This window comes from Echinops telfairi, unplaced genomic scaffold (assembly GCF_000313985.2).
Source record: "Echinops telfairi isolate 266 unplaced genomic scaffold, ASM31398v2 ScPeMD7_4225;HRSCAF=4972, whole genome shotgun sequence".
In the NCBI taxonomy this organism is placed as follows: Eukaryota; Metazoa; Chordata; class Mammalia; order Afrosoricida; family Tenrecidae; genus Echinops; species Echinops telfairi.
Genome location: NW_022108124.1, coordinates 163,914 through 180,029, shown reverse-complemented (window position 1 = coordinate 180,029; position 16,116 = coordinate 163,914). Strand labels below are relative to the sequence as shown.

General features: G+C 47.7%; 1 protein-coding gene and 1 pseudogene across 3 annotated transcripts in view; one reads left to right on the top strand and one right to left on the bottom strand.

Annotated features, from left to right (window-relative positions):
• The window catches only part of MCF2L2 (MCF.2 cell line derived transforming sequence-like 2), a 223,046-nt gene that overhangs the window by 105,186 nt on the left and 101,744 nt on the right, over positions 1-16,116 (bottom strand). For all 3 annotated transcript variants that reach the window (XR_006680536.1, XM_045295036.1, XM_045295037.1), the window contains one exon: positions 11,457-11,548. Coding sequence is in view for 2 of the 3 variants with exons in the window: in XM_045295036.1 (XP_045150971.1) it covers positions 11,457-11,548 (92 nt within the window). In the remaining variant the exon portion in view is untranslated. The remainder of the gene's footprint in view (positions 1-11,456; positions 11,549-16,116) is intronic.
• Positions 220-895, top strand: LOC105979136 (annotated as a pseudogene).

Here is a 16,116-nt window from a genome sequence, read left to right as displayed (position 1 = left end):
ATATATATGTATTATATATATGTAATCACCTTGACAATATCTTTATTGTTAAGAGGAGGGTAAGACAGCATCTGGAAGACTGATGAGCTAAGATCACGAAGGAGCTGGGAGCCTTTTCAAGGAGGGCCCTTCCAGACCCAGGTTGCTTCTAGTCACTCTTCGGACTTCTCCAGATCTCTTCTCCTTGTCCTGTCCTTTCCAGAGGTCAGCCCATCCACCATGGAGAAGATGCAGTTGAGCCGGAAGGCGAAGACAGTCAAGCAGGCTGAGTGAAATGACCACATGGCCACCTGTGATGGCCTAATGGAGCAGGGAGCTGACCTGTCCAACAAGGAGCACAACCTGCTCTTAGTGGCCCAAGGATGTTGGAGCTGCAGGTCCGCCTCTAGGGTCATCCTGGAGCATCCAGAAGAAAAACACCTCTGACAAGAAGTTGCAGCTGATTAAGGCTGTTGGGAGCAAGTAGAGTCAGAACTGCCATTCATCTGCACCACAGTCCTGGAATTGTTGAAAGTGTTGTTTAAGCATTTGAGAGCCAATGCAACTACTCCAGAAAGTAAGGTCTTCTATCTGAAAATGAAAGATTATCTCTAGTACCTTGCTGAAGTAGCATGTGGTGATGATCAAAAACAATGGTAGAGAATTCCCCAGTAGCTTCCCAAGAAGCGTTTGATATAAGCCAAAAGGACATGCAACCCACAGATCCAATCCACCTGGGGCTGGCTCTTAGCTTTTCTGTAGTTGACTAAGCGATCCTTAATAACCCAGGGCTTGTCTGTCCACTGGCTAACACGACATTTGATGAGGCCCTTGTGGAACTTGATCCTTGAGTGAAGACTCATACCAAGACACCGCCTTTATCATGGACATCAGACAGCACAGGAGAAGAAGGTGATGTGGTACAAGTGCAGAGAACGAAATGCTGACTGGGTGTTATCCTTCACCTCTCCAGTCCTAATTCCACTGGGATGTCCTATGGCCAAGAAATCCATTCCTGTGTCTAGAAGCAATTGTGGATGGTCCACCCCTTGATCTGATTTTGTCTTGGCCTGCTTCGTGTGCAGGTAATGCTGTAGGAATGTATTCATGGCTTCATGTCATAGAACCCTAAGTAACTTCCAAACACTGATGTAGGGGACAAAAAAATGTACCTGGTACTGAGGTCATCTGAACCAGTTCTTGCAGTGACACTGCCCCTGTGAGCTGAGAAACCTGGGTCATGGTCATTAACTAATAACCGCAAGGGGGGCTGCATCACCCTATTATGCCTTCAAACTGCACGGGATCATTGGGAGGCAAGGTGTGGCGAGTCCATCCACAACACAGTCTCTGGCCACCCCACGAGGCTGCCTGCCAGGGCTGTCGCTGGAGCATCTCCCCCAGCTGCCACGACATGTAATGTTTTAATGACACCCTTCTATTGCACTCCGCTCTTTCAAGGCCATTTAAAAAATTACAGTAAGTGTTAAAAAGCTGAAAAGTTTTTCTGGAGTGTTAAATGCTGAAAACCTGAGAGCATCAATGAAGAGGTAGATCAAGTCAGAATCACTAATTAATGATCAGAATCTTCCCTGCTGAACAGGATGGGCAGTGGTGGGCAGTGGGAAGGAAAGGAGAGGAAAACGCTCTAAAGGGCATTCACCTGCAGCCTCGGTCCTGAATGGGCTAGGAGACACAGTCTCAGAGGGCGACAAGCTTCCCATGGGGTGCCTGCTCCCTCCACTCCCAAAGATGCAATAGCTGAGGAGAGAGGAAAAACTTGCCAAGTTGCTAAGACTTGGCCTTTTCTGATGTGGAGAATCAGAGGGCACTCTGAAACGCAGCAGCCGCAGGTGGACTATTTCTGAGGAGCACATCCCCAGCCGGCTGGACTGCTGCAGCTGCCCCAGCCCGTGGACCTCTTGCTAGCACATCTTCCGTACCTTCTGCTTCTGTCTGAAGAAGGCACTGCTTAAAGATCGCCTGTGATACTCGGGCAGTCCCTTTTCTAAAACGGCAAATAGTTCCTGGAGGGTTACGGGCCTGCCATTTGCGAATCAACCATGGTTTGCTGTAAACTGTGCAGTTTATCTAGATTTTCTCCTCCTTTAGTTTAGGCCAGGCATACCCGGGGGTGCAAATGGTTAACACCCTTGGCGGCTAACAGCAGGGTTGGCAGTTTGACTCTACCCAGAGGTGCCCTGGAAGAAAGGCCTGGTGATCCACCTGAAAAATCCACTGAAAATGACACGGAGCACAATGGCATCCTCTGACACTCATGGGTTGCTGTGAGTCAGAACAGATGCCATCAAGTTGGTTCCCGCTCACGGGGACCCTATAGAAAATGGAATGAAACACTGCCTAGTCCTATGCCAACCTCATAAGTGCTGTTCTGTTTCAGCAGTGTGTCAAGTTATCTCAGCAAGGGTCTTCTTTGCTGCCCCTCCACTTTACCAAGTGTGATGTCCGTTTCCAGGGATGAGTCGCTCCTAATAACATGTCCTAAGTATGTGAGATGATGTCTCCCATCCACACTTCCACGGCGCATTCTTCTTCCAAGACAGATTTATTCGCTGTTCTGGAAAATTTAGTCTTCTTTGTCAGCAGCATGAGGCAAATGCATTGATTCTTCTTGGTCTTCCTTATTCAGTGTCCAACTTTCACATGCATAGAAGGTGAATGAAAACACTATGGCTTAGGTTGGACACATTTTATTTTACAAAGTGACATCCTTGCTCTTCAACACTTTAAAGAGGTCTTGTTCCTCAGATTGACCCCATGCAGTGCATCATTTGATCTCTTGACTGCTGCTTCCACGAGCACTGACTGTGGAACCAAGCAAGATGAAATCCTTGACAACGTCAATCTTTTCTCCGTTTCTCAGGATGCCATTTACGGGTCCAGTTGTGAGGATTTGGGTTCCCATTATACTGAGTTGTAATCCATATCAAAGGCTGTAATCCTTGATCAGCAGCAGCAAGTGCTAGACTCCAGGGCGAGTGTCTCCTGGTGGTGTAGTGGGCTATGCACTGGGCGGCTAACCTCAAGGTCAGAAGTTCCAAGCTACCAGCTGCTGGGGGAGGGGGTGGGGGGTCAAAGATGAGGCGTTCTACTCTGTAAAGAATTACAGTGTTGGAACGTTACAGAGGTAGTTATACCCTGCTATATAGGGTTGCTTTGAGTCAGAATTGACTCTACAGCAGTGAATTTAGTTGTTCTGAGTCCAGACCTGCTGCCTTGGTGGTGCTGAGGGTGTAGGAAGAAGGGGACTGCCCAGAGGGGAGAGGAGAGAAGAGTGTCAAGACATGCTGTAGGTTCAAACCCTTGACTAAGTCCTGACTGAGCCCGGATGAAGGAGATGGACATAAACAGCCTTGAAGCTTTGTGGAAATGAGAGCGTGTTGGGGAAAGACAAGGCAGTGGATTCCAAATGGAAACGTTTGTCTACTTCTGAAATTTCCCAGGGTCTTTTTTAGCCAAGGTTTTTTCTTTTCTCTTCTTTTTTTAAAACGGATAACAGATGTTTGTTTAAAGGGAAGGAAGGAAGAAAATTCCCTGGCTGCCCCATTATCCAGAAGTCCTATCTTGTGTGTCTTGGCCGTGATCCCTTAAACTCATTGTTGCTCCTGCTCCTTAAAACAGACCTGAGTCATTTGAAATACCTCAAACATCAGAAAACAGGAACTTATCTCTGGCCCACCACAGTTATTAAGAAAATTCCCTTGAATTATCTTTTACCCAAGATGTTGATTTTTTTTAGGCCTAGTAGTGTTATGCATCGAACTGCTAACCTCAAGGTCAGCAGTTTGAACCGACCAGCTGCCCTGTGGGAGAAAGACGGGCTTTCTGTTCCCATGAAGGTGCACAGCCTCAGACACCCTAGAGAGCAGTCTACTCTGCCCCCGAGGGTCATGGTGAGTTGAATGATGCTATGGTAGTGGGCTTGGTTTATTGTATTTTGTGCATGGGGAAAATGCCTTCTTCAAGAGCAGTGATGTGCAAGTTTGTAATTCTGCTTAAAACACCAGAAAGTAAGGAACAAGGACTTCTCTCCTATCTTTAGACAGACACAAAATGTAACAGAAACAACTGGGCCAAGAACACTGAAAAGAAGTTGCTTCTTCACGCCCCACCCCCAACCCCCTAAAAAAGAAGTTGCCTATACAGCCTGGATTTTCTCAACTGTTTGATTTCAACCTCAATGACTACATTTCAATGTAACTTCATTTCCTTACAGCTGCACATCTTAACTCGTTAATAAAATTATCTCCCAAAAGGGCTTTATTAGACCAATCTTTGGTTCAACACATTTGGTCCCTAAGCTAGTTCCCAGGTAATTTCCACATAGCTGCCAGGCCAATGGGCACCGTCACACAAGAGTTACCTTCCTAGCATGCGTGTCAGAGTCTGCCACACCCTCTTGCTCAACCACCCTCCCCATTCATGGGTGTGCGCTGCAGTGCCCCACTCGCAGATGGAGGGTGGAGGGTTGCTGTAAGAGACTCCAAGCCCACTTTTGACTCATCTTGACGTCATGCACAGGAAGAAAACTGCTTGGTCCTGCCCCATCCTTGAAATTGGCTGTGGAACAAATCATTGTCATTCATTTTCTGTGTCTGGTTTCTGCAAGTGGATCATCAGGCCTTTCTCCCTAGTCCATCTGAGTCAGAAAGCTCTGCTGAAACCGATTGAGCATCACGGAAACATGCAAGCCTCCACTGACAGGAGGGGGACTATGGGTACGCTGCCCTGACTGGAATCAACCCAGGGGAAGGGGAGAAGTACACCACCGAGCCCTCATGGCCCCTAACCAAAACCCAAACCAAACTCACGGACGTCAAGTTGATGCCGACTCATAGCAACCCTATAGGACAGGGTAGAACTGCCCCCATTGAATTTCTGAGATGGTAACTCTTTATGGGAGTAGAAATCTCCATCTGTCTCCTGCAGAGCAGCTGATGGTTTCGAACTGCTGATCTTGTAGCTAGCGGCCCAATGAGTACCCACTACCCCACCAGGTCTCCCCTACAGGACATCACACATGTGGACTCAGTCTTTCCAAGGGCTGGTTTCCTTCGGTTGGAACATATACGTGATCGCCAATGCCTTCCTTCCCCTCCCTACCAAGCCTTTTCCTTTCGTCTATGCCTAGACCTGCTCCTTCGTCCATCAAACTCTCTCTGAGAGCTTAGTGCGTTCCAGGCACTGGGGAGAATATTTGGGTCAGTGGGTCTGAGCTTGGCTCATCTCCCTTTCCCTCTGTCACCACTGAAGTCCCATCTAGACTGCGACAATCCCTAGTGTGCAATTGAAGGCCTGCACTTGACCTTCCCTCAGCTTTTGTCTCTTATATAAAGTAGTCCACGTAAAACTGAAAAGAGACACTCGCTGCCATCCAGGAGATGCAAACGCATAGTGACCTGGTAAGACAGGGCAGAACTGTCCCTGTGGGTTTCTGAGACTGTGAGCCGGAATAGAAAGCTCTGTCTTTCTCCTGAGAGTGGCTGGTCCTTTCAAACGGGTGAGGTTGTGGATTGCAGCCCAATGCACCGCCACTACTCCACCGGGGCTCCTGATAAACGGGGTATGGAATGGGGAGCTACGATTCACGTCGTGTCTGCTGTGTGTCAGCCATCGTGCTTTGTTCCCACACATCTCTCATTTTATCAATAACCCCGTAATTGCACCCTGTTTTGCAATTGCACCCTGTTTTGCAGAAGAGGCAATTTAGGGTAAGAGATGAAGCAAACTGCTTGCTCAATCGCATAGTAAGCGATCAGATAAATTAGGTGGAGAAGTGCACTAGGTTATGGGAACAGCTAATTTCCAATCCCAGCTCCACTGTTTACTCGTGTGATCCTAGGGGGGTCACATCTCAACATCTCAACAGTGGCATTTACGAGGTGGGGAAATATGGCCTTCCTCACCCAAGGATATGAGGTGGCAGCACTGGGCACAAGGTCTGGGCCCCAGTCAGCATGGGTTGCCTTCCTCTCCTGCCGTCGCCCTCCCAGCCCAAGCTGTTTTCATTAGGGAGCCTGCTTGCTCAGACGCCTGGAAAGGCCCCGGCTGCTTTAAATGGCTTTAGCAGGTGTTCCCTGGCGGTAGCAGCTGGCAGAGCTTCCTTTATCCCGTGGATCTCTGTTCGGCCCAAAGGATTGCTCATCCGCCTTTGGCTTCTCTCCAGCATCTGGAGAGGTTGGATATGGGCAGCCCGGGAAGCAGATCCCGTGAGTCATGCTTCCAGCTGGTGATGTGAGCAATTGGAAATAGACATAGCAGGGCTGCCAACAACCACAGCTGATCTGTCTGCTCCACGGGCTTCCCAGACTAGCGAGTGAGCAGGGTGATGGCCTTGGGAGGGTGAGGGGGGAGGGGGGAGACTCCTCCGCCTGCTGCCTTGGCAATTTTCGCTTGTCAACTTCTCAAGAAGTGAAACGGTAGGCAGAGCAGAGGGAAATGATTTCGCTGATGGTCATAAGATAGTCTGAGTTGCAGGTGTTGACTACTACCGAGTCCAATAGCAGTTACGAATGGCTTGCTTTGGTTCTCTGGTGTGGGTATTTACCCCGAGGGCAAGGGGTGGCAGTGATTACAAAGGAATGATTGGCTCGAAGCTTGGTGTGGCTTCATTTCATCTTTGAGGTCTAGGCTTGACATGCCGAGAATGTCAGGATTGCCAGCCTGACCCAGTCCGATAATGCCCTATCTCTCCCGATCAATTAATCTCTGGCCCACCCACCGCCCCCGGGTGGATTCGACTCCCTGACCCTGCAGGACAGAGGGGGAAAGCAGACGGCCACACCTTTATCTTGCAGAACGGCTGGTGGGCTCACACCACCCATTAAAAAAAATTTTTCTTTACATATCATATAATTTAATTGTTCGATCATATGCAGAAGATTTGTGCCATCGTCACCACCATCCATTTCAGAACATTTTCTTCTTGTCCTCATTGTTGGTAGCTCCCTATTTCCCCATCCTCCCTGCCAGGCTCCGATCCAGTGACAGTCTCAATAGACCAACCTCTCCTGGACGTCCCATGCCAGAAAAGCATACAAAACAAACAGGAAGCAAGCAAACCGACCAACCACAGGACTAGACAAGACACGAAAACTTCAGGGAAAAAACAGACATATTAAATATCATTAAAAACTTCAATTAAAAATTGGAAGGTATTAACAAAACAGACACAGCTTGCAAATGACAGCACCGATGTTTGACTGAACCGGGGAGCCCTTCACCACTGGGCCAGCAGGGCTCCTGTGTCCCTGTGGTCCTAAAACAAGGTGGATCTGACAGTGTTGATGTTAGTGAGCTTCCTTGTCCCTTCTGAACAGCCCGTGGGCGGTCAGACGTGAACAAAATCCTTTTTCCCTACACTACTTTTTCTTAGTGGTTTTCTCATCTATTTTGGAATAATGGCTTCCCTGGGTATCCTCGAAGAGGCCCTGGTGGCATGGAGGATTAGGTGTTGACATGCTCACCACAAAGTCCGTAATTTGAAACTACCAAGCTCTCCACGGGAGAAAGAGGCTTTCCACTCCCATTAGGATTTATAGTATCAGAAACCCACAGGGGTATCTGAACTCTGTCTTAGAGGGCCCCTAAGGGTCAAAATGGACTGGATCGTAGTTTGTTTTCTCGGCTTTTGGCTGCCCTCTGGGGTGTGTGAGCAAGTTGGATTCTAAGCTGGGGATCAGGGAGTTAGTGTGTAAATGCTCTCTTCTTCCATCGTTCATGACTTTATGGATTGGACCACATTTCTCCCATAGCCTTGATGCTTCTGATTATTTCTGACAATTTTAACAGTTTTATGGACATAATCCAATGGTTTAAAGATTAAAAAGGGTTATGAAATCAATACCATAATAAATTTCAGAACAATGTCCTCATTCTTGTACTCATTATTTGCTTCCCATTTCCTAACAACTAGCTTCCCCTTTCTCCCCCACCATCATCCTAAGAAACGATTAATCCAGGTACTGTCTCTAAAGAGTGACCTGTTCTGGATCAACACCACCAGCAGTTTGGAGGCAGCAAGACTGGGCTGCCTTCTACTCCAGGAACAGGTACAGGCCCAGAAACCCACGGGGTGGGGTGGGGGTGGGGGTGGTCATTGTGAGTCAGCATCAACTGGATGGTAATGAGTTTGGGTTTTCGTTTGTTTCATGTAGAGGAATCCTGGTGGTGTAGTGGTTATGCGTTGGGCTGCCAACCAACAGGCCAGCAGTCTGAAACCACCAGCCGCTCCCTGAAGAGTTACAGTCTTGGAAACCCACAGGGGCAGTTCCACCCTGTCCTATAGGGTCACCACGAGTCAACCACTTGATTGACGGCAGTGAGTTTGGAGCTAGTTTTTGAGTTTCATATAAAGAAAAACAAACCAAAAAATACACACCCACTCCCACAACAATAACACAATACAACAGAGAAACACCTCAATCCCAAAGAAAGCAGAAAATAATAAAAAAACAAAAAACAAATTTAAAACTGGTCTCGGTTTTTATTTATAAGCAGAGGTTTGATCTCCTGGGGCAGCCGCTGTTCCTACCTGGCTTCCGCTACTACCACTGACTAGTAACAGTGTGGCACTGTGGAGAAAGCCCTTCTTTAACTCCCCAAATGAGGCAATCCAAGGACAAACAGCTAAGCCCAGAGGATGGTTTCGACATGGGGGTCCGGTTGAGTACTGGATTGCTGACTGGCGGTCTGACTACTCCTCGGGAGCAAGCGGTGGCAGTCTGCGTCCGTCATGATTTACAGCCTCGGAAACACTCGACAGCAGTGGGTGTTTTTGTGCTTGCTTTACGTGCAGCTGGGAGCCTGCCAGATGCAGAGAGGAGCTGACTCTCGCAGGGTGGACTCTTGAGTCTGAATGAAATAAACAATGGAGCAGCAGAAGAAAGAGACCGAAGGTCTGGTGGCCAGAACGAGCTTCTCCTCCGCCTGCATTGTTGTTCGCCAGTGTGTACAATGGGAGTAAACACGAAGAGATGGTTGACAGAAGCCTTGGGGTTCTGGCCCTGCAGTGATGGAAGCACTTGGCTGTTACCAATTGGTCAGCAGTTCAAATCCCCCAGTGGTTCAGAGGGAGAAACGTGGGAGCCTACTTCCACAAAGATGTTCAGGCTCAGAGAACCCATGCTGGTTTCTGAGACCCTATCTTTAAGGCGGGCTTTCTAAGGCTCATCTTCCTCCTGGCAGTGTGGCTGGTGGTTTCGGACTACTGACCTTGGAGTAAGCAGCCCAACTCCTAACCCACTACGCCACCAGGGTTCTATCAAAACTCTAGTAATTTATAAATGTTTCCTCAGTCTGAAAGACACAACCACAAAGAGGCAATATGGTTGTTTATACTCAAATCTCCCCAGCATACAGAAGGATGGCTAACTTGGACAGAAGACTGCAGCTCTCTCTCCTAAGAAAGGTCTGTTGGCAACTCCAGTTCTGCATCTGGGAAGAAAGGCCTAAGGTTTGTTGCCTAGTCCCTTAATGGTCAGTGGGCTTCTTTACTTGGGCACCTTAGGGACAGGTGACATATCCAGCCTTTTGCTGGATGGAGATCCTTAGAGCCCCGCCTCTCTGGCCTCTGCTTAGGACCATCCAGAGAGTAGCAAGGGAAAGAGAACAACTTAGGGAACTGTCAGGGAGCAGCATAGATCCACAGTTCCTTTTACCTGGGCTTTAGAATATAATGCTACGCTACAATTACACAGTGGCTGGCAATTTTCACAGATTCTCATACACACTGTTATTTTTGGAGTGTGATTGAAACAGCTCCAAGTGGTCATAGTTGTTATTCTCAGTTTTACAGATGAGAAATGGAGGCTTAAAGAAGCCAGTTTTCTGGATTCAAAAATTCTTGCTCTTTGCAACATTCTTATCATTATTTTAAAACAATTACAAACTCATGGAAGTTACAAAGAAATGCACCAGGATGTCCTTGCACTCTTTCCGTAGTGTTAGTGTCAGTGGTTCCATGTCATACAACTAGAGTGTAATAGCAAAACCAGGAAGCTGACATCGGCACAATCCAGAGCTTATTCAAATCTCACCAATTTTACATGCACGTGTGTGTATGTGTTTAAACCACTAAACCTAACCCACTGCCATCAAATCGATTCCAACTCACAGAGACCCTACAGGACAGAGTAGAACGTTCCCTCGGGTGCTAAGGCTGCACATAGTTTTAGGAGCAGACAACCTCATCTTTCTCTCAGGGATCACTGATGAATTTGAACCGCCAACTTGGCCATCTGGGATAGCTCTATGCAAGTTTATCATTCCTTTTTTATACATGAGCTGAATATGAAGGGGCTTGCAAAGGTTCATGGGGTGGGGACGGGCAGAATGAAAAGATAATGGAATTTTTTTCCATGATGCTTCTGAAACTCCCTTGTAGTATACTAGCAATATCAATTTCTCTTTCATTGCCATCAAGTCAGTTCCAACTCACGGTGACCCTATAGGACAGGGTAGAACCGTCCTTGTGGGTTTCTGAGACTGTAACTCTTTATAGTGGAGTAGAAAACCTTGTCTTTCTCCCATGGAGAGGCTAGTGGTTTTGAACTGCTGACCTTGTAGTTAGGGGCCCAACACATAACCTACTATGCCACCAAGGACCTGGAAATATTAAACAGGAGGTTAGATAATAAGAAAGAACCAAGTGGCTTTTCTGTCAACAAAACAGTATCTAACAGCAATGACATCTAGGGCCTAATAGGTGTTTTGTTATCAGGCCTCAGTGAAGAAGGAAGAAAAAAAATCTAACTTGTCAGCTCTTGGGATCAGTAGTCAGTGCAATGTGCCTTTGTGGGTACAACTTCTAGAGGGGATGATAGGTACATAATTGAGGTAGTTAGTTTATTGTGCCAACCTGGCCAATAAACACATGTGGGGTTAATTGAAAAGTGGAGAGAGAAATGGCTTGGTGAGCCTCGCCTTTCTAGTTCTTGGGTCTCTTGTTTTGTGATGGTCACACTAGGATGCAGCTGCCTTCCCCAGTTCCCTGCTTTGGCTGACAAGGCTTACTTCCTGCAAGACATCCCCAAGGAGAAGCCGCATGGACCGACCCCAATGCAGCTCTGGGTGCTAGAGCAGCTCTGTGGAGACCCCCGCCAGCGCTGAGATGCTAACACATTCACTGATTGGGCTTTCCTCCTGCAGTTGGTGCCATTGCGTGTGTTTTGTGAGATGGAGGAGGACTTTGTGGATTGGTGTTGGACATATGGGTTAATGTTGGACTTGTGGGCTTGGGCAGCACTGGGTTGGGATGTTTTCTTGATGTGCACTTAACCTTTATATAAAACTCTCTCTTATACATGAGTTTCTGTGGATTTGTTTCTCTAAAGTACCCAGACTAACACAATTTACTGATTTTACTGATAATCCAGAAAAACAATGAACTAATAATTGTGTCAGCGATCTTCTCTCACGCAGAAAAACCTCTTTCCGTAAAAGGGGATCGATCTTACCTTAACTTCGCATTTAGTCTCGTCACTTTCCTTTTCCAGGAAGTTCACACCGGCCTCCGTATGAGGGTCCTTGGGTATTTTCTGAGGAGAATCTAGAGGGACGAGGAGAAGCCGTCATCCATTTGTGTAGCTGACACACACAGCGCAGGGCGCACGGTCTGACTTGGACACAGAGCTAGCAAGATGATGCTGACGCAGTGGACTCGTAAGGCGTAACTCAACTGCTGGGGTGATTTCCTACACGGTGGCCGAGGAGGAGGCAGAGGAGAGATGCAGGAGAGAAACAGAATCCTGGACCCCAGAGACGACATCCGAGCTGAAGACACCGACACCACAGCCATTCCTCCACAGCCGGTCTCTGCCTGTGAGCCGGTGACAGTGACGGCGGTTCCATCGTCCTTCTTCAGGAACTTGTCCTGGGCTGTTCCACTCGGCTGCTTCAGCCTGTGTCCACTGTACTATGGAGTGTCGCATTCGACTGTGTTTGTGTTACAAGATCAGTTCTCCTAGAGATACCATATTGTATTGAATGGTTTTTTCCCTATCATAAAGGTTATTAATTCGCAGTCATGATAGAAAATTTGAAAAACACTCAAAATTTTACCATGAAACAAAACACCTTGTTACATTTCCTTATAGATTTCTTGAAACTCCTCTATATATACTTGTGCCCAAGCATGCGCGCACACGCGCGCGCGCACACACACACACACACACACACACACACACAACCACCACCAAATGCACTGCCATTGGGCTGACTAAGTAGAACTGTCCCTGTGGTCTTTGGAGACTATAACATTTTTATGGGGGCAGAAAGCCTCATTACTCTCCCTCCAAAGGGCTGATAGTCTTGAACTGCTGACTTTGCAGTTAGCAGTCCAATGCTTAAACCACTACACCTCCAGGGCTTCTCTCTCTCTCTCATCAGGAAAGGATATGTATGTCTGCCCTGGCCCAAAGCAGGCTGATCTAATGGCTGGACTCCAGGGTGAAGGCATCACATCGCTTAGTGGGGTGGGGGGTGGTGGTGGGGTGGTGGTGGTGGTGGTGATTGCGTGGGAGCATCAGTTGGTTGAGAGAGAATGAAATTAGACTGTCTGTTCCTGTTCTCCTCTGTCGGGCACTTTCTTTCCTCCCTTTCCCTCACCCTCTCTCTTCCACAGCTGCGCTTGGACACCCACCCACCCGGGAGACTTCATTCCGTTTCTTCAGGCTCCATGGTTATCTGCTGATAAGACCGGGACCTGAGGCTCTACCAGAGGGTTGAGCTGGGGATGGCAGCTGGAAGGCTAGTAGGCGACACTTGGAGTTTGTATTTGTCTCCGTGACCACCCCATGTATGTACAGATCCCGTGGGAAGCTTGCAGGATGCCGGTGACTCACCTGAGGTCTGAGCTGAGCATTTTGAGGGCCTCTCTAGCCACAGGGTTATGCTGAGACAAACCAACTCTATGGCCGTGAGGGAGGGTTGTTTTTTGTTTTGGGGTGTTTTTTTGGAGAAGGAGGGAACTTTCTACTCTTACAAAGATTTACAGTCTCAGAAACCCAGAGCGGGCAATTCTACTCTGTTCTGTAGGGTCACTGAGCCAGAATTGATTCAGAATCACCTACTCGTCCCATTCTAAGTGTAACAACATAGTTAAAGGCATGGACTCAGAAGCCGTAACTGCCAGGATTCACATCTAGCTCGCCCATGTACAAGTGGCCCGTGGCCAGAGCCGTCTCCATGCCTTCACCTCTGCGTCTGCCAAGTCGGAATAAAGACAAAGCCTTCGAGCAGGGCTGTTATGAATGAAATGAACAATGGAGTGTTCACCTCACGATAAGTGCCCAGTACATGTTAGCTACAGTCATGTGGAATTCCTTGTGGATTTCAGAGAGGTCCAATGTGCCCAAAGCACACAGCTCATGAGACTCCGAGCTGAGACCCCCCCAGATCTCCTCCACAAGCCCTTGGGCTCATGATCCCTCTACTGGGAAAGACCGGGGTTTACCTTGGCCCGGACCCAGTTACTAAGGAGTCAGACCAATGTGTTTATCATCCTGCTGGTGACCTGAGTTCACTCAGTGGTTAGGCTCCGAAACAAAAGGACAGGGCTGTTCTGCAAAGCAAGTTTGCCATCTGGCCAGGGCCTGTTCGGACACGATGAGGACCCGAGGGCCAGTACCTATGATGAAATCTTGTGTCTGAAAAGCTGAGGAACAATGGATCGTCGTGTAAGCCTGTCGCAGACATGTGTCTTAAAACGGGGGGAGGGGTCAAGTCATAGACGTGAGCCTGATGCCAGGAGGGGGAAAGAGCCCCAAATGAGGACAACTAAGTCTTGTTTCCAGCAGTGGGTCCTAAAAGGATGCGTGTGTGTGTGTGTGTGTGTGTGTGTGTACATGTGCATGTGTGTGAGTGCTGGTGTCTGTGGAACGTGTGTAGGTGTGTCTCAGTGTGCATGCATCTTTTGTGTGTTTGTACAAAAACTCAGGAACAAAATTCACCGAACTGTGATTGATCCAGGCTTACTTCTAAAACACGGGCTATGTGCTGGATAACAGGGTTGTCAAGGATACTGAATGGAGAACTGAAAGAAAACCACGGTTTTCAGCGAAATAAAACGGAGTTTGTTGCCCATAGGCCTATACTACAAGGGAAGTGAAAGGAAATCCCTCAAGCCAAAGAGAAATGACACAGCACAGTATTTCAGGTCTACAAGAAGGAATACGGACACCAGAAATATTAACGATGAAGGCAAACATAAGAGACTATATAGGTACATTTGATTGATTTCTGTTAATCTCTTCACAAAACTCGGGAGCTTAACCTCTGTAGACGCCACATTTATGATAGAAAAACAGCCCAGTGGTATTGAGGGGCTCATGGAACTATTCAGAGCTACGGAGGTAGGGTTGGTTCTATCTAGCAGCCCAGTAAGACAGAGTAGAAATGCCCAGCGAGATTCGAAGGCTGCAGCTTCGTGTGTTCGGTTGTGGTATAGTGGCTACAAGGTGGGCTGCGAGCTGAAAGGCCCACAGTTCAAAACCACCAGCTGCTCCCTGGGAGAAAGACAAGGCTTTCTACTCCTTTAAAGAGTCATAGTTTCAGAAACTCACAGGCTACCCTGTCCTACAGGGCTGCTATGAGCCAGCAGCGACTTGATAGCTGTGAGCTTGGCTTTTTGGGATTTTCTGTTTGAAACTAACTTGTGCATCCCAGGAGACTCCCAGTCATTTCCACAGCTCCTTTCCCTCCTTTTACAGCCCCTCAGAGCAGTGCTTAGGTCTGATGGGTGAGGACTCTGGAGGGCCTTTTAAAGCGGTGACGCTTCGCTCTCTCTTGAAGAAAGTGTTACATTTGATACTTGTGTAGATGTATTTTCATGTGTGTTTTCTCACTGTGCCTCTCATCGAATCACTGGCCGTGCCCAGGACACGGTCGGTCGTCCGTGTGGTTCTTTTCTGTCCTTGCTCTTCCTACTCCCCCTCCCTCCGGGCCTTCCCCTCCCTGCCCTCCCATCTTGGCTCCCTTGGGGTCTTTAAAGTCTTATCCTTTGGTGGGAGCACCATTTCTATTTTTTCTTTTATCACAATGGAGTTGCAAAATAGTTTATGTGATTGACTGACTTTGATGAGCATAATGTTCTCTGATTTTGTCCGTGTCTGGAGATTGTGTGACAGACTCACCATCGTTTTTTATGAGGATGTGTGACGGTCTTAGAGTTTGCCTGTCTGTTCCTCTACAGTCAGGGCTTTTTGTTTCCATCTTTTTGCTATTATAGAAATTGTTGCAATAAATATGGGTATGTATATGTCTGTCGTCCATTATTTCTGCAGGATATATATATATATATATATATATATATATATATATATATACCAAGTAGAGGATTGCAGGATCATGACGTATTTGTATTTGCATTTGTTCAAGGAAGCACCACACTGACTTCCACAGTGGCTGTACAATTCTGCAATCCTCAAGGCTGTACATTTTTATGGAGTCAGATGCTACTTTTTTGTTTTTCCTTTTTTCCTGCAGAGTGACTGGTGGGTTCAAACCACCTTGGGTTAGGAACCAAGCACTTTAACCACTGTGGCACCAAGGTTCCACACGAAACGATACTTGTCTATAGTCTAGATTAAGTGATATAATATGACTCTAAATACGTTGTGATGAATTAAAGATGCATATCATAATCGCTCCCCCTCATATACATGTCAAATTGGACACTGAACGAGGAAGAACGAGGAAGAATCAATGTGTATGAGTTGTGCTTGCGAAGAATATTGAAAAAGGACAAACAAATCTGTCTTGGAAGAAGTACGGCCAGAGCACTCCTTAAAAGCGTGGAGGGGGAGGCTTCCTCTCATGGACTTCAGGCATGTTGTCAGGAGATGCTGGTTCCTGGGGAAGGACGTCATACTTGGTAAAGTAGGGGGACAGGGCCAAGAGGAAGGCCCTCAACGAGATGGATGGACACCGCGGATGCAACAACGGCCTCCAGCCAGGGACAATCGTGAGGATGGCGTGAGGATGGCGCAGGGCCAGGCGGGCTTTCATTCTGCTATGCAGAGGTCAGTGTGGGTCGGAACCAACTGGGTGGCCCCTAGCAACATCGTAATCCCAAACCACTTCCTGTCGTGTGTGTGGGGAGGGGTGTGTGTGGGGGAG